Here is a 25798-nt window from a genome sequence, read left to right on the forward strand (position 1 = left end):
ACGATCTTAGAATAAGCTAATTTGATATGATTAAAAGAATATAAAGTCTTTCAGCTTAGAAGCCTTATTTGTAACTTCATCTAAAAAGTTTTCCAAAACTTGTATTTTACCTTTATGAATAAAATAAAATTTGATAAAAATTTTATTGATTAGCACACAGAGAAGGGTGCATAAGTAAAAAGCAGCAGAAAAATATCTGATTTTTAGCTACTAGTTAGTTTGACTAACAATAGAGTCTCATATACGAATATGAATGGTGGAAGAAAGATGAGGGATAACAAACTTGATATGTATGTGTGAAAATGATCTCAAAATTGTAGTTAGCTGGAAACAGAGTATGAGTCAGCAGGGTGATGTCCATGGAAAGAAGCCATAAGAATCCCAGGAAGTGAACGTTCTGGTTTGCCCCCTCGCCTCGCCCAAACTGACAGCTGTCACTCAAGCCCCTGCCCTGCCCAGCTCCCTCCCGCCCAGGTCGGGCAAGGCCACCCCGGCAGGCGGTCTGCCTGAGCCCCCTGCCCTCCCGCCGCCTTGGCTTGCGGGTGCCCTCCTGGGTTTGGTGGGAGCGCAGCGGGCGAGAGAGGAGCCAGAGCGCCTGGAGGGGCTTCCTGCCAGCCGGGCTGCGGGGATGGAGGCCACGGCCAGCGCTGCGCTGCTTCCCTCCCGAGCCGAGACGGTGCCCCGTCTCCCAAAGACTGCGGAGGCCCCCACCGAGGAGGGCCGCAGGGGAGCCCTGGAGGCGGGCAGGCGAACTGGTTGTCCGGGGATCTGCGCGGGAGAAGCGCCTGGGCGGAGAGGCGAGCTGCCCCGGGGCTCAAGCTCAGCACCACCTCGCCAGACGCAGACAGGCAGGGCGGAGTGGGCGGCGGCGGGGAAGCCCTTCTTGGGGGGAGCGGATCGACCCCGCAGGGCTCCAGCTGGGAGCTCCGGGGAGCCTCCCGCGTTTCTCTCCCTTCCAGGTTGCGACCCGTCGGGGTGGGGAGAAACAGCGCCGGCTGCGCGCTTGCCTGCCGGCACTTTGGGGAGGGGAGGAGCAGCGGCTGGGCCAGGTTGCACCTCTCGGAAGGGGGGGAGAGGGAGGGGGAGGGAGGGGGAGTCAGTCTTCTCTAGGGGGTGTCAAATCCCCCCCCCCTTTTTTGCCTGCCTCCGGTGTTTTTAACACAGTTGCAGATTTGAACTCTCCCACCTTCCCCTCCCCACGATCTCAGAGGACGCCCGGCTTCCTTTATTCCCCCCCATAGGTCGCTCCCCGCATCTTTCTCCGACCGGGCACTCCGAGGGCGGCGGTCCTTCTGTTTGGCAGCTGCCCGCTGACAGCTCAGTGGGAGGGCAGCCAAAAGGCCCCGACCCCCTTCGGCCACTTTGCCGACTGTTTGTTGGGCTGATGCCCAGGGACTTCCAGACCCCCCCCCCCCCAGCCCAATCTTCTGCTTGTGTGGAAGTTGTAGGGGGGAGCTGTTGGTGGAGGCTCGGCCCTTCTTCTCTCACCCCCAACGAGAGGCAGCAATCTCTGGGGAAGTGGGGGGGGGGGTTCCATCTGCCTTGGAGTCGGTATAAAAGACGAGCCCTCTCCAGACCCAGGTGGGCCGAAATCTTCCTTTTCTCCAGGTTCAGGTAGACCCGATTCCTCCCCTTCCAGACGTTCCCCGCCTCCACTCCCTTTGGGGGCTCAGGAAAGTCTCACCTGACTGATCAGGGACTCTTGCGGCTCCTCCTCAGAACCAGCAGAGGATGGAACCGTCAGGTGAGTGAATTTAGGAGAAGAGGCTGCAGCACGGGATCACGTGGCCTTGGTTTTATGGTACCAGGGGGGTCTCAAAAAGGAGCAGGAAGAGCCAAATCCCTCATTCAACACACACACACACACACACCTCCATTCCCACGTCTGGTGGGTCAGGCAAGGCCATTCAGGCAACCCTCCCCCCCCTTCCCAGAGGCTGTGAGGGTCCTCTGGGAGAGGAAGCACCCCCCCCATCGCTTGGAAGACCAGGAATAAGACGAGGCCAGGAGACTGGTTGCACTCCCCTCTCCATGAGGGTCCCTGCCCGTCCCCCCAAAGAAGAGAGGATGGAAGCCTCCTGGTCTTCTCCTTCCAAAATTGTCATACGGGGAGACCAAGCTGCCCTTCCCCCTCCTCCACAGCACTCCCGCCTCTCCCTCCATTATTTAGAGATCTTTCTTCAGGCCCTTTGCGGCGTTTCTGGCAGTTTGGTGAGATTATTAAAAGAAAGAATGTTTTCCTACTCGCGAATTGTGGGGAAATGGAGAAAATGTAGGGGGGTGGCAGTTGACTGGGGGGCGGAGCATGGCGTGTCCTCCGTGGGTGAGAGGTTGAAGGGATGCGTCCTGCAGGTGAAGGTGGCGTCCAATGGCTCCTCTCCAAAGGGGGGCGAGAGGTTTTGGCAGTGCGGGGGCCATGATTGCAAGGCCGGCGGGGATCGCGTGTTGGTGGTCGTGGCTGGTTCCGGCTACCTCCGGGTGCAAGGGAGCCAGGCAGGCGAGGGGCTGGAGTGACAGCTGAATGTTTGGGCAAGGAGGGAAGGGAGCAGGGAGGCGCAGCTGCCTGGAGCGTCCCGACTCCCGGGGCTAAGCAGGGATGCGGAGGGTCTCCTCTGGATGGGCGACCAGGGCGAGCGCTGCGGAAAAGCCAGCCGGCAGGGAAGCCTGTTTCCCCCAAAGAAAAGCCTCCCCTTCGCTTCCCCACCAACCCTCCTCAAAATCCCGGCTCCTCCTTTCCCTTCGCTCTGCCCCGCAGTTCCCAAACTCCCCCCTATTAGGAGAGTTCCTCCAGCCCCTGCCAGTCTAGCCTCGCTGCCTCGCCCTTCCCACAGGGGGCGCTCTTCCTCCCCATTGGTCCCACTGGGGCTCCCTCTGCCGACCCTCTTCTTTTTTCTCTAGTTTCTCTCCTTCCTTCCCTTTATTGCTTTCCCTTTCTGGGCCCTCGTGCTCTCGGCCTGAGCCCTCCTCCCCGCCCCCCTCCCGCTGCCTTGGCCCCGCAGAAGCCCCCCCCCCCCGGCTGAGAGCCTCTCTGGGAAGCCAGGAGGGGGGAGCGCAGCGGGCGAGGAAGCAGCAGCGGGCGCCTCCGTCGCCTTCCTCCCAGCCCAGCTGCGGGGCCGGAGGGCTAAGCGGGCGGCTCTGCGCTTCTTCCCTCCCGGCCCTGTCGGAGCTCAGACTCTGCGGGAGCCCCGCCGAAGAGACTGCACGGGAGACCGGGGCGGGGAGTGGGGCAGCGCGGATCCGAGAGCGGGAGAATCACCCCGGGAGTGCTGGAGGTCTACAGGGGGCTGGAGCCGAGGAGGAGGGCGGCGGAGAAAGGGTTCTCCGGGGTGGCAGATCCACCAGCGCGGGGCTCCGGGAAAGCTCGAGGATTTTGCTTCGCAGTTCGCCCTTCCCCGAGGTTGCAGCCCCGTGGCCTGGGGAGAATTGTATCAGGGGGAAGAATCAGCTGTCTGAGGGGTCCTTAACACCCAATAAGGAGAGGAGAGGGGAGGGGATGAAGGATCTGGTAGAAAAGCCTCTTTCCCAAGGGAGGGGCAGCTGCCGGGAAAGGGATGCTGATGGGGTCTCTAAGCGAAGGAGCCTTCAGGGACGCCCCCCCCCCTTTGGTGTGGAGGGTTCTGATGAAGATTATCCTACAACTCTTGGAGCATGGATCCTGCAGCTTCCATCTTACATCCTCTCTCTCTCTCTCTCTCTCTCTCTCTCTCTCTCTCTCTCTCTCTCTCTCTCACACACACACACACACACACACACACACACACACACACATCTATACTTTCAGCCACTGTCAGAAGGAATGAATTGCTCAGATTATTTTCCATAAACTGCCTGGTTCTTGGGAGTTGCTGAATATTAAATGCCTGAATAACTTTCACAGAGTTCTCTTTAGCTGGATTTATTGGGATGAATAGGGAGATGCAATAAGTCCAGTCATTCAACCACTTCCCATTGGAAAACAAATACAAATATTATTCTTTTTGACTCCTGCATACTCTCAGAGTATAAATATTCATAGACTGGAATAGATCAGCCAATGGGGACTCTTTGGATAGCTGAAACATAGCATTTGTTTGTGTGGGGCCATAAGAGGCAGCTTGGAGTCTGAGCGTGGCTGAGACTTGCTGAACTATATATAAGAGTTGGTTTGGCCTCTAATGAGAGGCACTGTACAATATATTAGCCTCTCTATATGTCTCTGCTGCAATGACTTCCTTCTATGAATATTGCTTCGGTGTTCCTTGTATGCTGAACGGTATTGTGTATATTCTTATATGCAAAGAGAAGTTAATGAATCCTGCTGAATCAGTTACCTGTGTGTCCTTTCTGGTTTTGATTGCTGCAACAAACTCTGACACATACTATTTAAGTGGGAACAATTACTGCCTTCTTTCATATAAAAGGAACTTTTACAATTCTTTAAATATTCTAATGGATTATGTCTCATGTTTTTACATTTATTCTGGCTGTAAGCTGCTCCTTTGTGTTCAGCTCTGGCCTCAGAAGGATAATGTAGCACTTGGGGATGAAGATGCAGCCCAGCAGACCAGCACTGGAGGCCAGGATGGAGAAGACCTGAACAGCCACCATGTATTTCCCTTTGGTGCTCAGGTAGGTGGGCACAAAAGTCACCCAGACACTGCAGAAGACCAGCATGCTGAAGGTGATCAGCTTGGCTTCATTGAAGGCCCCAGGCAGATTCCTGGCCAGGAAAGCCACCGTGAAGCAGATGGCAGCCAGGAAGCCCATGTAGCTGAGGGTGACATAGAACATGACAACGGCCCCTTCGTTGCATTGCAGGATGATCTCTCCAGGCTGGGAGTGGAGGTCAGAGTCAGGGAAGGGGGGAGAAACTCCCAGCCAGATGGAGCAGATGATAATTTGGACTGCAGAAGTAGACAGGATGATGGAGTTGGCCAAGCTCTTCCCCAACCATCTCTTCACCCGATTTCCTGGTTTTGTGGCCAGGAAAGCCAGCACCACCGTGATGGTTTTGGCCAAGAGAGAAGAAATGGCAACTGAGAAAATGATGCTGAAGACTGTTTGTCGGAGAAGGCAGGTGGCTTTCCTTGGTTGACCAATGAAGAGAGAAGGAGACAAGAAGCAAAGCAGGAGGGAGACCAGGAGGATGTAGGATAGGTCCCGATTGTTGGCTTTGACAATGGGAGTTTCTCGGTATTTTATGAAGATGATTAAAACAAGGTCTGTGATTAAGAACAAGAATAGGGCAAAAGAGACCAGGATGATGCCCAGATGTTCTTCATAAGACAGGAAAGTTATAACTTTGGGGATACATTGGACTCTGTCCACATTTGGATATTTATCATCCGGACACTTGGTGCATTTTTCTGCATCTGAGAAACCAAATATCATTTTTCGTTAATATTCTCTCCTTTTATTTTTCATTAAAAATAGCATAAGAAGGATGTAATTTTTTTAAAGTAGTAATTTTAATTTTTAAAGGATATAAGGTATATGAAATTGAGGAAATTCCTAGGGTGCTAATTATTTCTGGTTTAATGTAATTCATGGGAAACTACATTATTAGAGGCATTTTTCCACATCTGAGAAACCAAAAAGCAACTTTCTTTAATATTCTGTCCTTTTATCTTACAACAAATACCTTATTTGGACAGCAGCTGATACCATGGGCATTTTCCAAGAAGTATTTATTAATGATTTTATTAAAAAGAGCGTTTAAAAAAAATAGGTAGGTATATGAAGTTGAGGGAAATTATAGGATGTTAATTTTGAGAATCTTCATAGGAACCTATACTGGACTTGGAGGATACCTAGAGTAACCTGTAACATCTGGAAGCTATATGGAATTCAGGAGAAATTTCCTAACAGTGAGAACAATTAATCAGTGGAACAGCTGGCCTCCAGAAGTTGTGGGTGCTTCAACATTGGAGGTTTTTAAGAAGAGACTGGACAGTCACTTGTCTGAAATTGTATAGGTTCTCCTGCTTGAGCAGGGGGTGGACTAAAAGTTCTGCAAGGTCCCTTAAAGCTCTCTTCTGATTGATTGATTGATCTACATGACTGGCAGAATATTTGTGCAATGAGTTCCCCCCTAACTATCCACATCACCACATTATGGACCAGTGACACCTTTTCAGTGATCCTCAAGGGGAGGATCCAATATACAGTGAATTGCAAGGTCTTTCAGAAGGTGGACCTAAAACAATTCATCAAGTTTCAAAGAACTCAGATCTTCCTAGAAAGGTGAACTTAGCAGCACATATCCAGACTAGAAAGCAGGAGAGATGTTTCCTCTGCTGTTATTAAAGCTGTCCCAGTCTGCCACCCCCTCCTCCCATCTCCTCCCAGCCCCTCCTTCAAAGACTTTTTGATTTACTTCCTTTTAGATAAGAAATTGTGCATGTTAAAAATTAAAAAAGGTGAGCTTGTGTCTTTTAACTTGCACTTTCATGAAAATGTTCTGGATGGATCCATTTCCACAAAGCCTCCCATTTTCCTCAGTGTGACCCACCTTCCTGAGTGGAGAAGGTCCCCTCCGGACAAGGAACGCAGTCATAGCAGCAAACTGGCTCTCCTTCTCGAGCCCTCTTGACAAAACCAGGATGACAATTTTCTGCACAGTTGGATTGAGGCAGGGACTGAGCAGAAAAACCAGGAATGCCAAAGAAAATGTGTTAGTAGTCAACATTCATGAAAATAGAGATAGACACTGACATTAGCCAAATAGCCTCTGGTCTTCATGCAAGTAAATATGAAATATCTGACTACTTCTAAGAAGATACAGGAAGTATAACTAACTACTGGCAGATTCTTCATGCAGTTTCTCTCTTTGCATTTAACATTACAATAACGTACTATTCTACTTAATAAAGTCAGCAGAGATGGAATTGAAAAAAGATTTACATATGATGATATATTCATATTAAAACTGAGAATAAAATTTATTGTAAAAGATTTAGAAAACTTTTATTTCATTAGTTTTTTCAATAAACAATAAAACTGTGATGAAGAAGGAAGCCTCTGACCAGTAAGATCTTGAAAGGGTTCCATAAAACATGGCAAAGCCCCTCCACTTAGGTCCCGTCTGTTGAAGAACTACAATCAGATAACACCAACTGGCATGGAAGGACAACCACCCTGGAGACTATAGGCTTTGCCCACTCGAAATGGGACCTCAGGCTTTGGGAAACAGAGAAAGAACACCAACATTTCTCCCACCTTATTGAGCAACTGTAGCACTGAAAGAGCATCTTGTCTCATAGAAAGTCTCTGTCTTTCAAAATACGCCAGAATCACTTTGATGGCATTCTCCTTGGGGAGAACCAACCACATTTTAATGCCCAGATCTCCTGTTGTCTCTCCATTTTGGTCCAAGTACAGTTTAAAGTGGGAAATATTCCAAAATTCATTCTTCTCCAGAAAGGGATGAAACTGGAACAAGAACATCCAGGAATTTGAAAAGCAGAAAACTTTGTTTCTTTCCCACTGTTAGGGTTCTAAATACCATGCAGAAATAAATCATTGTCCAAGGCAAAACATCCTTAAAGGTGCAATTTATTCCGCAGGCATGTTAGCACGGCTATGGAAAATTCCAACTCTGAATTACATCCTGTAAGTTCACCCAGTTGAAAGTTCATGATCTCTCCCTACACCCACAAATCCATCACATGTTCCAATCATCATCTTCCACGCTGGCATGTACACCCATCTTCTTCCGGCCAGGTGTCGAGATGCGAAGACAAAAGATGACCTTGGCTTCTACAAAAGAATGTCAACAATCCATTCCACAATCCTACTCCTTTCTATTCCCCCCTCCCAACTACTACACTAATGAAACAGCATAGAAAATTATAAGAAAGTATGGCAGGCCAAAGATCCTAAAAAGAATATAACTACAGGCCTGACACCCACATTGACTCTTTCTTCTACAGTTGCCTAATCTCCAAATATGGTTAAATAGGATACAAATACTGCCATTATCTTCATAAGTGAATGAGAAAGCTTAAGAAAAAATTATCAAAAAATAGAGAAAATATAATTGACACAATTGGTCAATTATAGGGAACATTCCAGAGCAGATAACAAATAAAATGAACACAGAGAAAAAAGATCCATAAACTCTTTGAAAACAACAGGTTGATTCCTAGAAAGCATGGGTTGATCAAGAAGAAAGTTGGCAGGCTAATCTTCTCCCTGGTCATCCTCAATTTTTCTATGTTGTCATTAATATGGTTATTAATACGATCTTAGAGTAAGCTAATTTTATGTGATTTAAAGAATGCAAAAATCTTTCAACTAAGAAGCCTTATTTGAAACTTCATTTAAACGATTATTGCTGTATTATATTTAATTGGGGAGACAATATGCATGTCTTTGTCTGTTTTTAATGTTTTATCTAGTTTTATTTTGTCTTTGTAATAGTTTTATTTTCCAAAACTTGTATTTTATCTTTTTCATTAAAATAAAATTTAAAAAGAGGAATATCAAGTTTCCAGAAACAATATTTATGATTAGCACACAGAGAATTAAAAAGCAGTAGAAAAATATGTCATTTTTAGCAACTAGGACTTGACTAACAATAGTGTCTTATATGAGAACATTGATGATGGACTGGATGATGAGGGATAATAAACTTGATATGTATGTTTGTTAAAACGATCTCAAAATCGTAGTTAACAGGAAATAGAATCTGAGTCAGCAGGGAGATGTTCATGGAAAGAAGGCAAATGCAGCCGTAAGAATCTCAGGAAGTGAATGTTCTGGTTTGGGGAGACCCCAACTCAAGGACCAGGTCCCCTTGCAGGCATCACACGTGGAAGAGAATTTGCACAAAATCTACGTGAACTTCAGGGAAGGACAAGGAAGCCAAGGAAGAGTTGAAAGGAGCTGCTCTTAGCCTTGAGGAAAGACCACAAGGAGAAGAGCTGAAGATCAGGAGGAGTCTGGGAGCCCCTTTTCCAACTGACACAATCTCTCGGTTGGAGAAGGGAAGATACAGCCAGTGGTGGGATTCAGCCGGTCTGGGACAGTTCGGGTGAACTGGTAGTAAAGATTCTGCCTGGCCACACCCTGCCCCACCACTACTTGCCTCGCAGGCCTTGGCTGGGGCCTTAGAGTCATAGCTGCAGCTGCTCTTTGGCTCCCTTGCCTCGACCACGTGGCCACGCAGCCCAGCCTGTGTGCCTGACTTTGCCGTGGCTTCTTGCTCGACTTGGCCTGCTCCCGAATGCCCACCTCAGGCTGCTCCCGACCACTCCAGCAGCGGCCATTCTTCACCTTTTTACTCTTTCCTGTCCTTTCTCTTATCCTTTTTCCTTCCCTTCCCATTCTCTCCGTTTTTCATCCTTTTCTTCTTTCCCATTTCCTTTCCTTTCACCCCTCCCCCTTCCTTCCTTCCTTCCTTCCTTCCTTCCTTCCTTCCTTCCTTCCTTCCTTCCTTGAGGTCTGAGGGAGAGTCAGGGGACCCCTTTCCTCCTTGACCCCCTCCCCAACATCTGCTCTGCTGGCAATTATGGATAAAAGTCCTTTGGAAGCTGGGGCTACCCCCTCCCCATTGCAGAAACTCCTCTTGCTGCAGAATTGGGATCTTTCAGATCTTCTTCTCCTGGTCCCCCTCCCCCCCCCCTGCACAGTCTCAGTTGCTGCTTGGAGGGGGAGAGATTTCTAATTTTTCATGGCTGAGAGGAAAAGGGGAAGGGTGAACAGGCCCTCCAAGGCTGCTCACCCCTTTGCGTTTCTGCAACCAAATTCTACCCCCAAACAGAGGACCCCCCCACTCAAATACTGCAGGAAAGGTCAGGCTGGGCCCATAACTGGGCAGCGTGTTGGGGGAGAGGCTGCAGCAGCTCCATGGTGACTGGAGAGAGGGAGGAAAGTTCAGCCAGGTCCAACCGGGGGGGGGGGGATATTGACCAGCTCAGCCAACAGATTTCAATCGTCCCTCCTGGCTCACCCGAGCCACTCCAATTTCCCCCCTGGCCAGAGGTGCCTCCGGCTAAAAGCCCCCTCAGTGGACACCCCACGCACACGCCCCCCAACACGGAGTTCAGAATGATGCTTCTCCCAAAGAAGTTCTGGGGAACGCAACTCCCTCCCCTCCGCTGCCCCTTCCAGAGCCCAGAAAACTCCCAGGCAGCGCAGAGCCGCCTTGCTCTCAGGAGTGGGGGAGAGAATGGATGGGAGGAAAGAAAAACTTGGGGAAGAGGGATGGAGATCCAGAGGAAAAGGGGAGAGGCCCTCGCCCCATTTCAGCCTCCTCCCAGGCTGTGCACAAGGTTGAAAACTTCTGATTCCTCACTCTCACTCTCTTTTTCTTTTTTCTTTCCCCCCCCTTTCGCTCTTACTGTCTCTTCCCCCCCCTCTCTCTATCACACACACACACACACACACAAACACACACACACACACTTTTATCCCTGCAATTCCTCTTCTCTGCCTGCTCCAGAGAGAGAACCTTGCCTGTGTAGAAGAGGCACCAATCGAAGCGCGTCCCAGCAAGTTAATCAGCCGGGCTTTCCTGGGATGTGAGCGATGCTGCCGGGCGCTTGGAAAGGACTTCGGCCACCGGCCCACCACTAAAATCAAACAATGAGGCGAGGCGCAGAGCTGGTTGGAAGAGTATGTGTATGTGTGTGTGTGTGCGTGTGTGCGTGCGAAATGGGCGGTTTCATCCAAAGGAGTTTTTGTTTCAGGTGGATCTCCTAGCTTTGGAGGAGGAAAGGAAAGGGTAGAAAGAGAGAGAAAGAAAAGGAAAAAGAAAGAAAAGGAAAGGAAAGGAGAGAGAGAAAGAAAGAGTGAGTTATGGAAGGAAGGGAAAGAAAGAAAGAGAGGGAGGGAGGAGGAAGTGAATGAGATATAGTTGGATGGATGGGTCAATAGATACATGAAGGGAGGGAGGGAGGGAGGGAAAGAGAGAAAATGAAAGGAAGATAGGACACAAACCATGGCTTCAGAAGACTCTTTCAAACAGCCCATTTTTCGAAAAAACAAGCCCGTTTTCTGTCCAAAAAAAATTGCATGCATAGCCTTATGGAGGCTTATAGAGTGCTGCTGTGGGTTAGGGGGGGCAAAAATAGTCCATTTTTTGCTCATTACTACCCTCCCCAGCCCCCAGGAGCTCTCTGAAAGCCTCCATAAGGGTATTCATGGCCATTTTGGTGAAGGGGTGGGGCTTCAGGAGGCAAAAAATGCTGTATTCGATGTATAAGACGCACCCAGATTTTCAGCCTCTTTTTTGAGGGAAAAGGTGCGTCTTATATTCCGAAAAATACGGTAACTGTTGTGCTGTTGTTGCTATAGCCCCACCTAGTGGCCGGGGGCAGAAAAGCCTCACTATAAAGTCTGAAGCCAGACTCCATTTTCTGTCAGCCTTTGGAGAAGACGGAAGCAGCCATTGTGACCAAGACCCCTGGTCCTCCGGAGACGGCCTCCCTCCCTCACACGGAGCATTGCTGGGGAGGTTCCAGCTGCTTCTTTGCTGGCTGTTAGTTAATGCTGCCTATCTCATATTTACATTTGATTTCCACTATTTGCATCTCTTCAGTTTCACCTGCCCTCTTCTCCCAATAAAGCATCCAGATCCACGCCAGGCTCCCTTTCATTGGAGGAGAATAGGGGGGCTTAGCTTCCTGTCCAGCTGCACACAGACCCACGTGCAATGAGGACGGAAGAAAGGTGGAATTCCACCAGGCTCATCACAAACCCACAAATACAGGAATTGATTTTAAAAGGAATACAGCATTTTCCAATTAGCAGTGCTAAATATAAAAATGCCATGGTATCTACTCTTTGGAACCATTAATTCCCTGAATAATTAAATTGGCCAGATCTGTTGAGATGGTTCCCCTCCTTCTCTTCTGGATTCCTCCTCCAAAGGATCTAAGATTAATGGATCCATATCGGGTCCCCCATACCTGCCATGGCTGCAGCCTTGGAGACCCCAAGATCTTTTCATCCTCCTTCCTTCTCCTCCTCGATCTGGAGGAATATGCAGCATTCAGGACCTGGGCCAGAGTCTTCGTGATACTGTAAGGTTGGTAGTTATTTGGGGCCCTTTTTCTGTCCCTTTTCTCCTGGGTCTCCAGTGGGGCTTTCTGGGTGCATCTTCTGCGGCCTTTGACAGAAAAGACATTCTTTGAAAGAGAACAATGAAAATAATGATCTTGAAACTTTACTTCCACAAAGAAATAGGGTTTAAAGGCAGAATCTTTTGGCCTTTCTTTTACCAGATAACCAAAGTTCCAAATACTATGGATGTATTTGAGAAGTCTGCGCTTGTTCATTTCGTACTCTACAAAATTTGTGAGGATCCAGACTTTCCCCTCAATGGGTCCTGGCAGACGCATAAGTGTTAAATGAAAAGGAAGAATTCTGTCCCAAATGTTTTCAAGTTCTATGAAGTGAACAAAGACGTTGACTTGTCTCCACTTAGAGAGGGAATCCCTGAGGTATGCAGTATATCCAGTTGTTGAGAACAGTTGTGATATAACCACACAAATTCCACTCCTGACAAGCATAGGAGTAAAAGTCCTCATGAAAGTCTCTGCCTTTTCTGTGTCTGAAGCAAAGAGGCCAATCAGGGTCCATCTGAAGTGGAGGAGCAGGTGGACAATTGCTGGGTACTGGATCCCTTCTTTGGGGAGCATCCGGTAAAAAAGGGGGAATCGACTTTTATCACTCAGAGCCTCTGAAGCTGTTTTTTGATTGATCTGGAAAACCAATTGAAAGGATTAGAGCCATGATGGGGAACCTGTGGCATGCAGATCGTCCTCTCCTGGCACTCCAGCCGCCCCAGCCCAGCTCCACTAGCATCCACATGCAGGCTCACCTCCTGCCAGCCCAGCTGGTTTTCGGGCCTTTGTGGATGGCCAGGGCAGGGGACGCGTGAGTATGCAGGGGGGGGGGGCGCTCACATTGTGCAGGAAACTCTGGCGGGCTGGAAGTGAGTGTGAATGGCCTGCCTCTCCCCCCCCTCCCCCAGTGCTTCCTGGCTCAGTTGGAGGCTTCCTTCACCCTTCAAACAGTTGCAGGGTTTGGGGGGGGGGGTTTGCTTCCAGGTTGGTGCAGGAAGCTTTCCAGGGCCAAAATGGGGCGTGGAAAGCGCAGGGTTTTCCCCCCTGTTATTCCCGAATTGTGAGCTGTTAGGAAAGTATCCCCTCCTTGTGGGTTGCTAACAGTGGTGGGTTTCAAATTTTTTTAGAACCTCTTCTGTAGGTGTGGCTTGCTTTGTAGGCGTGGCTTGCCAGCCATGTGACCAGGTGGAAGGGGCTTGGCAGTTCATGTATGGGTGGGAGTGGCTTGGCAGTCATGTGACCGGGAGGGAGTGGCCAAGACGATGTCAGCATTCCCAGTCAAGATAGAGGTATAAATTACACAGAAAAGAAAGATGCATTCATACATCTGAATTTAACTTCAAAGCAGTGGAAACAACTTAAATTCATTAAATAATAATGTTTGTTAGGGCTATGCACTGTTTTTGAATATATAGGAATGTAAAGCCCACAGCATCTACTTGGTACTTTTTAAAGCAGCAGCACCTTTTTCCTGGATTCATGAAATATCTCCTTTAAAAAGTACCAAGTAGATGCTGTGGGCTTTACATTCCTATATATTCAAAAACAGTGCATAGCCCTAACAAACATTATTATTATAATATCAGCCATCATTTAGAGTAGTTTGTAACAAAACATGGGCAATAAACACGAAGTTGATTCACCACCACCACCCCTATTTTAGCTTGTTTCTGTCTTATCTAATATTTTCCTGAAATTCTTCCATAATCCAGACTACTAAAAAGAGTTCTACATAATTAGCCTTTTAAAATAAGCTTGATGTCAAAGAGATTTCCTACTTATTAATATGAACAGATTCTGATCTGTTGCTTAAAAAAATAAGCTCATACCACAATCTACAGGAAAATGCAGTCTGTAAGTATACTTTCTTTTGTGCTACTACTAACACCACTACACATAAGCACCATACAAAAGGCTGGTAAGATTATTTGCAGAACAGTGTGCTCTCTCACACTTGCCTTTGTTGTTTAAACCACTTTGTAGAGTATAATATACAATATACTGTGTATGTAGAGGGGAAACTACTTGGATTGGCCACCCTCTTAAGATCTTGGGCTTGGAATTATGTGCACCAGAAACAATACCTATTTGTTTCAGAGTATTTTCAGATTACCAGGCTGTCATGTGCTGAACTACCTGTTCTTTGTTTTCTGTACACAAACATAAAGTACAATCGGTGCAACTGTAAACTCTTTATACTGTATATAATCTCTGAAAAACGTAAAAGAGAGAAAACATAGGACTCCCCAGTCTGTCCCAACCGCATTTCAGCTTCTGCAATTTCCCTCCACCCTCAAAATCCAGGGCCAATAAGTTATATTCCAATCTTACACAACAGAAACAACCCCCCCCCACAAACACACACACTCACACACACACACAAACTCACTGTTTCCATTTCTGAAGGATTTATCAGCACCTGTCCCTGCATAAAGAGGCTCAAGGAAAGATAATCAATTTCTTATTGGACTTGGAAGTCCTCAGAAGTAGCAAAAGTTCCCACTGCTTTCCAGTGTCTCAAAAGCCCACCATAAAGGTGAGAGTCCATCCTTCTGCTTCTCAGTGCAGAAATCCCCAATATGTTCCAGTAGATTTTAAAAGCATCACTTGGAAGCAGAAACAGCCAATGTGGACCTTCGAGAGTAGTCACTGCTATTTAAAGTTTCTTTAGTGCTGTGAGCTATACAATTTAAAGTTTCTGCACACTGCTATCAAGCAATTTAAGCAGGAATATACCTCTGAGTAAACAGGTATTTTGCTTATGGCATTTGTACTTTACTGCAACAAGCAAGCACTCGCCCTCTAAATAAGTTAGACAGTCATAATATTAAAGCTTGATAAGTGTTCTTAACAAGAAATTCACAATGGTAGCATCACACATACATTCCAAAAATAGTTACGATATTTGCACAACCATCTGCTTTGCAGTTCTTGTCTTCTTAACTGATGGGAGACTGAAACCAATAAATATATCCCCAATAAAAAAGAATAGTATGTTGGAGTACTGAAAAACTCAGCCAAATGGGAAAATGCAAAGAAAAAATATTGGACTTCCTGCTAAGAAGTAACAATTTATATATAGTATGCACAATTCCTTTAGTTAAATTATTGCTGAACAATTTATAATAGTTGCATCACAATATTATTCCATTTGCCACTACTACCCTACTTCCTAGATGTTCACTATTCTTTCTCCCCCCCCCCCCCCAAAAAAAAAATTAAGGGCATGTGAAATAATTTTGATGAAAGTTGCATGATATGAAACTTTTCTCCTTTGAAATGTTTGGTTTTAATTCTCCAATGAATCCAAAGGAATGTTTCACTCTTCCTTGTTACACAGCATTTGTTTTAGCTTTCCATAGCTCTCCCCCAAACCAACCAAGGAAGATAAAACCATAGAAATCTAATACTGTTGTGCAGGGCTTTGCACTAAATTATCTGTATAGTAAGCCAAACATAGTTTAAGATTATAATTAGCCCACCTGTTTCACCTATTAACATGCAAATACATTTTTCTTGTTTAGAGACTGCATGAGAGATTTCCCAGTCTTTGCAAAATATCACATTAAATCCACATAACTACTCAAGTTTGTTTTCAGTATGCGCAAGGAAGGAGCAGGCAATATCTTTCAACACTTAGAAGTTCAACAATAAGCTTTTATTCTTACATCAAGTTGAGCTGACTTGCCCTTTCCAGAGCTAAGGTGTATTGTTTTACCTAAGCAAACAGGAATGCTTTATAAGGTGAATTATTATTCCATCAACACAGCATACCATACTACATTCCTCTCCGCCAAGGGTTGCAAACTTATCTTTGCTTTCAATCAAGTGCAGATTTTCCTCTCCCCCCCCCCAACTTTTAAAAAAATAATAATTACTTCCTCACTTAAGCCTCAAGATTTGGAGGCATTCAGGATAAATCTTCCCAGTTTCCACAACTCACAGAAAACTGAACCTTACTTAGGAATAAACCCAGATGGTTTCGGGTCTTGTACTTTTCAAGTAAGGTGCAACCACACAACTCTATGCATGTTTATCCAGCATAACTATTCAGAGACTCTTCTCCCCTAAAAGTTCAGCCAGGCTTGCCATTCCCAGTCAAAGCACCGCAAAGGCAAAGAGACTGTTCTCGCACTCATGAGGGCAGCTGGTCACCGCCTCCATAAGACCCATCATCCCCAGAGCTCCCCTAAGTGAAGCACTGACCTCTTAGCCAGGTAAGTTTGTTTGTTTTAAAGGAAGGGGGCACTATGAGGGGGAGGAACAGCAGAGCCACTTACCTCCCCCCCTGTTGAACTTTGCTAAACGGTGTGCCTCACTCTGCCTTTTGCCCCTTGGCGACAAAAAAAAAGCAGGAAGGAGAGCGGGTGCTTACCTGGAGAGAGCCACATCGCTTGGGGCCACGCAGGTCTGACCGTCCATTTCTCTTTAAGACAGCTGGTAAACTCCAGGTCGAAGTCCAGCAGAGGCAGGAATGCAAAAATGACTCCTACTACTCCCTTGCAAGGGGAGCGAAGGAACTGCCTGGGTCTCTGATCCCGATTCACCTGTCTGGAGTCGCTGAAAACTTTAGACGCTGGTGGCGGTGCTGGTTTCCCACATCTTCGGCATCCCTGAAAGGCGACTCCACATTCTCCCTTTCCTTCTCCCCTCCTCCCTTCAAAAGCTGTGAGGTGCTTTCTTAGCACCGGTTGCCAAGCTGGCACGGCCCCATGCGCTTGCCTCCTCCTCCTTCCTCCTCCTCCTCACTCCCCAAAGACTCTTCTCCTCCTTCCCAGCTCAGTGGGAGCCGGGCACAAGGGTTGGGAGGCTGCTTTTGAAACCACACCTTGGAAAACTTCACTGGGAAGGGAGGCACGGAACTAGTCGGGGGAGGACATCCTGGAACTTGCCTAGGAGGCTCACCGCTCTGCGTAACCTATCTCCTGCTGCCCCGTGCTTTGCTGGCGGCAAGGCCTCCTATTCCTAAGCAAGCTCGGGGAGGTCCTAGGAGACCGGCCACGCTGTGCAAGCTACCCTCTGTGAGCGGTGACGAAATGGGCAGGGAGAGCGAGCAAGGGGGCCGGGGCAGACATTCTGGTACTGTCCCACAGGACGAAGGGGTTCTAAAATGTACGGTAGATTTCAGGAACCTATTCTACCATACCGATTAGAACTTGGAACAACCCACCCCTGGTTGCAAACAGCTATTTCCAGTAGAGTAAAAAGGACAAAGCAAGTGGGGAAAATAGTTTCCTTTGCTATATTTCCAGTCTGAATTAGACCATGGCAGGCTCCCTACGGAAGAGCTCTTTTAAGGATCATTATGTATGCATAGTAAAGCAACTAACTTACCTCTGTTCTTAAATGCTAAAGCTGTTGCACATAAAAAACAGAGGAGCTCTGATCAACTACCAGAGCCATCATTTTGACAGTTTTGCTGTACTGTAGTCTGTCTCCATGAAATGCAAGCATGGAATAAACTGATCCTGGTTTGTTCTCAGACTTTTCAGTGGCCACAAGCTACTAGCAAAAGTGGCAAGGAATGTTTCCCTTTTTGCATTGGGGCATCCAAGAAGGGACAGGAAAGACCACGAAAAAGAAGGAAAGAGGGGAACAGAACAAGGCAGCAAAAAGAATGAAAGAGGGGAAGGAAGAATGAAGAGGAAAGGAAAAAAAGGGAAGGAAGGAGATTATGATGAGAGAGAGTGAGGGTGTGAAGTAAATCCTGCCTTAGCACTTGATCACCAACAGCCCTGCTGCCTTTTACCATCTCCTTGTCCCATCCTCCTGACCTCTCCCCTGGTCTCCCATCCTATCATTGAGGATGCTTTGGTTACAAAGCTAGGTCTCATAAGGCGAGGGAATGGGCCTCCCTCTGATCCACCTACTTTGACCTCCTGCACACACCATGGGCAACCAAGGAGAGTGAGCACATCAGCAGTTGGAGCTGGCCGTGCCCACCATGGCCTCCAAAGTCAACCACAATGGGGCCCTCATTGAAATTGTGTTTGATACCCCTGCACTAACAGATGACCTGAGTGCTGCATGTGTTGCTCTCAAACTTACAACGTATGAGTCAATGTTAGAAAAATTATCAGCATGCATTCAACAGCAAAAATCACATTAATCAAAAGCATGCCAAATGCAAACGTTTACCTTTCAATAAAAAGATGTATGTATCATTGAATGCGCTGTTATTATGGGGTTTTTTTTTCAGAGAAAAGACGTTAATCATGTATGAGTTGTTTTTCTAAACTAAAACCTCATTATTCAGGTTAAATTGCCGTGCAATTTAAGTGGGTTTTGGGTTGCGGTTTGGACACCCAGTTGCTAAAATTTTTGCCATCACTGGATTAGAGCATACACAGAGTGTAACCTAATTCAGCTTTTGTTAAATTGCTGTTGAGAGAAGCTCCATTGTAACCTAAGGTGCCAACTACATAGATAAAACTTCTAGGCAAATTCCCAAGCTTAGCCTAGCAAAGTAACTTCATATGAAAAGTAAAATGTGGTTTCTGCCAAGTAGCCTTGCTTGTAACCTAAAATGTGTGTTCAACATTCCCTAACAAAGATCTGAGTTATATGCCAGAAAATGGATTTCTTTTCCCTTCTAAAGTCTATTGTTTTAAGAGCACTGAGAAAAATCATGAAATCCGTGTGATATCAATTCATGTTTCCATAGCAATGACATTCTGTGCAAGCTGTGTGTGCTGTAAGATGTTTGGAAAAGTTTTTGGCACATGCCTGTTTTTCTCTCTCTGCCTGCTCTGTTAAGGTGGGAGACAAAAAGGTCATCCAGTCTTTTGCTTTCTGCAGAAATAAAAGCTGATAATCCATAGCTTCGTCTTCAGAGTTTCACTGGACTTATCAGATTCTGAGCTGCATTCAAAAACCTTGCACAATGAAGAATGCTGTGTTATATTTGGGGTTAGATCAAGTCCAAAATATTAGATTTTAATAAATCGAATCTTGTTTTCATGAAAGCATTAGAATAATTTGTTAATTAGACATTGTTTAAAATATTAAAGACAGAATATTAGCAAGATTGTATCATAAAAGTGGAAAATAATAAATAAATTAAAAAACTATAAACAATGTAAGTCATATTACTGTATCTCACCCCTACAATTTATTGCAATTAGATTAACATGTGCAAATGCCAACTGAAGTATTCTATTCCAATAAAGGGCCCACAATAATTTTTGAGGATTGCTGCATATCAGTGGTAAGTTTCAAAATTTTTTAGAACCTATTCTGTAGGTGTGGCATGTTTTGTGGGAGTGGCTCAGTGGTCATGCGACTGGGTGGGTGTGGCCAACTCGGAAAATGTGGTGAAACTCACTTAACAACGCTCTTCCTTAGCAACCAAAATTTTGTGCTCAATTGTGGTCATAAGTTCTCCTTCCTTCCTTCCTTCCTTCCTTCCTTCCTTCCTTCCTTCCTTCCTTCCTTCCTTTCTTCCTTCCTTCCTTCCCTCCCTCCCTCCCTCCCTCCTGTTTCTTTCTTTCTCTTTCTCTCTTTCTCTTTCTGTCTCTCTCTGTCTCTTTCTCTGTGTAGCTCTTTGTCTCTCTCTCCCTCCCTCCCTCTCTGTCTCTCTATGTCATTCTCTCGCTGTGTCTGTCTGTCTGTCTCTCTCTCTCTCTCTCTCTCTCTCTCTCTGTATCTCTCTGTCTCTCTACCCTCCCTTCTTCTCTCTCTGTCACTGTGTGTATATATGTGTTTGTGTCTGTCTGTCTGTCTGTCTCTCACTCATTCACTCACTTAATCACTCTCTCTCTCTGTGTATCTCTTTCTGTATATCTCTCTCTGTCTGTCTCTCTCTCATTCATTCACACACACACAGAGACACACACACATACTGTGGTCACCTTTTTGAGTGTTCCTATCACATTTGAAACACACAACAACTGGCCTGCATTTATAGTTTTTTGCAGCATTTTGCAGTCATGGCATCAAAATATATGGTTAAAAGTACCTGGCAGCACCATTTTTCCCTGGGAGACTCCACAGAACATCCCAAGACCGATGCCACCACATCTGCCCTCTTCGGGGAGAAGCTCTCTTCGGCAGGTCCTCTTCAGAAGGACGAGGCTCCCCTGGTCCCCCTCCTGTTCTTCATCTTCCTGCCCCCATGTATTGGCTCCGGAGTCATCGCAGGCAGCACAGTCTCTTGCCAGTTCCCTTCCATTGTTCCCACTCTCTTCCCGCCTGGTTCCTCTTTTTATGCGCTTCCTGAAAGGTAGCTGCTAGTGGCCCAAAAGACGCCATGGAAAACATAGGCAACTGCACACCCCGCACAATTACACCCCCAGAGTCTCTTGGAGGGAAGCCTCTGCACAAGCCTGGGTGAGTGAGAACAAGTTCCCACTGTTACGAAGGCTCCGGGAGGAGGGACGGAATCTTCGCTGTGGGACAGTAAAGCCCTATCCGCCAGAGGCAGCAGGACCAAAGCCCCTCCCCCAACTGGTCCTTCCTCCCTCTGAGGGTGAGGGACCTGGCTGCCCCACTGCCCCTGGAGCGTCATCCCGGAGCCTTCGTAATGGTGAAAACCTGTTCTCACTTTCCTGGGCTTGTGCAGAGGCTTCCCTCCAAGACTCTCTGGGGCTGTAATTGTGTGGGTGTGTGCACGTGCCTATGTTTTCCATGGCATGAGGCCGCGGCTATCTTTTGTGCCACTAGCGGCTACCTTTCAGGAAGCGCATAAAAAGAGGAACCAGGAGGGGAGAGAGTGTGAACAAAGCCCCTGGCCTGAACTGCAGGACCAATGGCAGGGAGCTGTTGAGGCTCTGCGCTGCCGGCGATGACTCCGTAGCCCATCTGCGGGGGCAGGAAGATGAGGAATGGGAGGGGGACTAGGGGGGGGCTCATCCTTCTGAAGAAGACCTGCCAAAGAGGGCCTGTTCCCGAAGAGGACAGATGTGGTGGCATCCATCTTGGGATGTTCTGCGGAGTCCCCCAAGGAAAAATGCCGCTGCCAGGTACTTTTCAGTGGGAATGGCTTTTTAAACAGGCGTCTGTCAAAGAGAAGAGGACAGCGCATGCCACGTGGGCTTGTCCAACAGCCGAAGAAGGAACAGGAGGCGAGGAATCATTGCACAAGCCCACGGCCTTCGCTGCTCTCTCCTCTGACAGCCGCCTCGTTTCCAATGAAGGGAGAAGGGAATCCATGCAATTTCCTGCCTCTGCATGGATTCCCCACTACCTTCATTGGAAAAGAGGCGGCTATCAAAGAGCAGAGGACAGTGCATGCCACGTGGGCTTGTCCAACAGCTGAAGAAGGAACAAGAGGCGAGGACTCCAGTACGGGGCCTCTGGAAGAACGGATACGAGAAGGCATGCTAAATATCACCAACTGGTATGACCGTATTGGTCAGTACCGGGTGAAACCCAGCCCTGCTGCATATTTTAATCCTTCAATAGCCCAGATTCTTTGTGGAGGAATCTTTTTAACTTCTTCTCTAGTTGTACAAGAAACAGGGAGACCTCAGTTCCTAATACAATTTGTCACTAGTGCAATCCAAGGTTGGTCCTTAATTGAAGTTTTGTCTGTTCTAACAGCCACCACAAAATCTGTCAGTTTCCATATATTAAATGCCAATATCCACATTTTCTGATTTTACAGTGTAAATCAACATGTTCCAATAGGTATTTAGCATGCTAAGCATATGTAACTATAACAGAACTTATAACAAAACTTATAACAAAATAAAAGGGTTGGAAAGGACCTTTGAGGTCTTCTAGTCCAACCCCCTGCTCTAACAGGAGACCTTATACCAGGGGTCCTCAAACCTGGCCCACCAAAGCCATTAATCCAGCCCACGTGGGATCACAAGGCTGCCCCATCCAAATCACTCTGCCCATCCGCTGGCCTCCACCCACCGGTTGAGTGCAGGCCTTACCTTCGCAAGCCCCATGGACTGAAACTCCAAAGTAAGACCAAAGCTTTTGGCTGGCAGAGTGCTTCTTTTTAACCAGGCGGCTATCAGAAGAAGGCAGCGCATGCCCGTGGGCTTGTGCAGCAGCCGAAGATCGCCTGGTTAAAGATCGCCTGGCTAAAAAGAAGGACAAGGCTCCTCTGGTCCGGAGCCCATCCACGGGGGGAGGAATCCCCCTTGCGTTCCTCGTCTTCCCGGATGGGCTGGAAGTGGGACAGAAAAGGTTGTTCTCCAGTCCCAGGTTTCAGCTTCCTGGCTTCAGTATCTGTTTCCAGCTTCTTTTGTTGAGCCTGCAATTAAGGTTCTTTTTATGTTTTAGGAAAGATTGCCTGGTTAAAAAGGAGGAGGAGGCTTTGCTGGTCCGGAGCCCATCCAGGAAGACGAGGAAAATGAGGGGGATCTCCCCCCCGGATGGGCTCTGGACCAGCAGAGCCTCGTCCTTCCAATTGGGGGGATCCATGCAGAGGATTTCTCCCCACCCCCAATTGGAAATGAGGTGGCTGTCAAAGCAAGGCAGCGCCCCCCGCAGAAGAAGGAATAGGAGGAGAGTTCACGCCAGCTGCTGGTGGGGCCAGGGCAACCCTCCACCCGCCAACCCACCAAGAGGTGGCTGGGTGGGTGCCGGGCTAGCCCTGCTGTCCTGGCCAGGTGGCGCCCGCAGCTGCCGCTTACCTTGAAGGTGACATCATGGAACTCACCGCTGAGGGAGGGGCAGCTGGCCAGTGCCTCCCTCCCCATTGGCTGTTCCCTCCTGGGCTGTGCCCGTGCCCCTGCCCGGCCCGCCTCGCCTGCTGAGGAGGAGGAGGAGGAGGCAGGGGGCATTGCTGAGCAGTGGGCAGGATGGAGGTGGGTGCAGCGCTGCTGCCCTTGCCCTTGGGGCTCTTCTTAAGGGACATGCTGGGTGGTGTTGCTTCAGGGCGCCCTGGCCGCCGGCTCCTCCATGCGCAGCCCCTTTCCCCCCAAAAAAGACAGTTTTCTTTTTAAAAAACGCCTCTGCAGATGATCCTGAAAACCTGCAAGGTTGCTTTGGGAGGGGACAGACGGGCAGGATCCCCTCCCACCATCCCTAGGCACCTGCAGCCTCAGAGCCTGCAGTAACTTGCAGAGTAAAGGCAATTAAGAACTTCTCACGCTCGTGAAAAGATTTTCTTTACTGTGCAAAGGCTTGCTTTAAAGCTGCAGGCTCCGAGGCTGCAGGAGCCCAGGGAGGGGGGCAGGGGGAAATGCTGCCCATCTGCCCCCTCCCAAAGCAACCTCGCAGGTTTTCAAGATCATCCAGAGAGGCGTTTTTTTAAAAAAAAAACTGAAAAAGACGCAAGATTGTGAGAGATGGGGGGGGCGGTCTTTGGGGAGGGGGTAATTCCCAGAACCAAGTTGCCCAGCCAGCACCCTGAAGAGATCCATGCGTGGCGGCTGCAAAGCACATCATGACGGGCAGAAGTCCCCGAACCCAACGGGGAGCCTAAGCAAAGGAGGAGGCAGAGAGCTGGACGGAGGAAAGAGGAAACTACTGCTACAGCTGGAGCTGCATTGCCCTGCTGGGTTCGGGGACTTCTGCCCTTCGTGCCACACTTTGCAGCCACCCGAGCCCTGCACTGACCTCTTTGGGCAACCTGGTTCTGGGGGAGAGGGATTCCTCCCAGCACCGCAAAGAGGTCTGTGCAGGGAACCAGGGTGGGGGGGACACGGCCTGGAATGCCCCCGTGCTTTGCTGGTGGCCACACCTCCTAGGCAAGTTTGGGGAGGTCCTAGGAAGCCGTCCGCGTCACACAAGCTACCGCCCACGAGTGGCAACAGAACGGGCGGGAGAAGTGAGTGAGGGGGGCGGGGCAGGTATTCCGTGATGAACCTCTTCTAACCAGTTCATTAGATTTCTGGAACCTCCTCTACCGAAGAGGTTAGAACCGGTAGAAACCCACCCCTGGCGCAGTGGCATGCACACTGGGCAACTCCTCTTCCAGATTGTGTCTCTGACAAAAGCACTTGGTGCTGTTAAGGTTCTCCATCAATGCCCTATTCCAAGGGTGGTTTTATCAAGGCTTTATAAAGTGGTACCAATACTTCACGTGATTTGGATTCTATCCTTCTGTTGATGCAGCCTCGAATTGCAGTGGCTTTTTTTGGCTGCTGCCACACATTGTTGGCTCACATTTGAGAGATTGTCCACTAAGATTCCAAGATCCTCTCACAGTTCCTGCTATTGAGCCAGTTTCACCTAATCTGTATCTGTATATTTTTGTCAAAGAAGGAAATAACATTTATGTGTGATCTGTTTTTTTGATTCTGCATTAGTTGAAGTGTTGTCAATATCTAGACTGATTAACAAGGGTTCAAATATGCATCCTTTTTTTGGCTGCTGCCACACATTGTTGGCTCACATTTGAGAGATTGTCCTCTAAGATTCCAAGATCCCTTTCACAGTTACTGCTATTGAGCAAGGTTTCACCTAATATGTACCTGTACATTTGGTTTTTCTAGCCTCAGTGTACGACTTTACTTTTCTCCTCATTGAATTTCCTTTTGTTAGATAGGCCCAGGGTTCAAGTCTATCTAGATCCATCCGGATCTTGACCCTGTCTTCTGGGGTATTGGCTATTCCTGCCAGTTTAGTGTCATCTGTAAATGTGATGAGTTCCCCATCTATTCCTCATCCAAACCATTGATGAAGATGTTGAAGAGTACTGGGCCTAAAATGGAACCTTGGGGTCCCCCACTGCTTGTTTCCCTCAATGTAGACGTAGTTCCATTGAGGACCACCCAACACCACCCACTACTCACTTTTCCAGATGGAGAAAAACACACACAAACCTGTGGGACTTTGTAGGTGCCTCCTAATGTTGACGCCTGGATGGAGATGTCCCTGGCAGTTACATCAAGAAAAGCCAGAAGGTTCTCCTTCCTTCCACAGCCGTAGTTGGGGACATTGGCTTCTCCAGTGGAGAGAATGTCCAGCAAGGCATCTGAAGTGCAGAAAGTGCTGAAATAGTTGGTGTGGATATTGTAGCCAAGTGTGAGATTGTGCAGGAGCTGGGAATTCTTGTTGACCATTTGAATGTTGAAAATAAACCGTAAACCATTTTGAAAATTATAAAAGTCCCTATTGTAAAAAAAAATGTTATTATAATGAACAGCAACAACAAATACTTTTTAAAAAATATATAATCCTCCAGAAGCCTACTGAGCCTTAAACCAACATTGATCCAAAACCAATGATCAATTATACAAATATGCAAATTGGCTGAGGTATGACAACTACAACTGGTTCAACCACTACTTTTAATAAAATTCATTATCTAGGTGATAAATGAAGGATTGAACTGAGAGAGAAAAATAATCTTGAATCCTTCCAGCTTTTTTTCAGACCCCTTTTTGAGTCTCTTTCACAAAATCAGACAAAAGAGAAGCTATGGAAATCAAAATCATTCAGGAAATTAGACATATTCCCCAATATAGGAATAAAGAAGAATAAAAAACAGAAAAGAAGGAGAGTGTTAGAATGGAAGGAGTGCAACTCCATCACCCTGAATGACTTACCAATCACGGAAAACCAACTGAAGAGAAGGAGCCACATTGAAAAGCAACTTTGTATGCAATGTTTCACCTCCACTGAGGACTATACTGATGAGATGGTCTCCTGGCCTATAAAAGCTCTGTGGTCGTTTTCCATCCTGGTTCTCCAAACTCTGCAGGCATTTCATTCTCAGCTTCCCAGAGACTGGATGGGACACCAGCAGCATCAGAAGCAGAAGCAGGAGGTCCATAATTCATGGGGTCAATCAATGAATCCCTTTTCTGTTTCTAAAGAAGAATTAGAAGAATTCAAAGGACTCT

At 47.5% G+C, this 25798-nt stretch overlaps 1 protein-coding gene across 1 annotated transcript; it reads right to left on the reverse strand.

Annotated features, from left to right (window-relative positions):
* Positions 1–4440: 4440 nt before the first annotated feature.
* On the reverse strand, positions 4441–25728 carry LOC309392763 (vomeronasal type-2 receptor 26-like; the record flags this gene model as incomplete). The annotated part of the gene is made up of 6 exons (XM_081954200.1): positions 4441–5351; positions 6491–6617; positions 7198–7410; positions 11892–12686; positions 24776–25064; positions 25502–25728. The coding sequence occupies 6 exons, from the start codon at positions 25726–25728 to the stop codon at positions 4441–4443; spliced, it is 2562 nt and encodes an 853-aa protein (XP_081810326.1).
* Positions 25729–25798: the final 70 nt, after the last annotated feature.

Source organism: Natrix helvetica (genome assembly GCF_964273705.1).
Source record: "Natrix helvetica genome assembly, chromosome: 5".
Lineage (NCBI taxonomy): Eukaryota > Metazoa > Chordata > Lepidosauria > Squamata > Natricidae > Natrix > Natrix helvetica.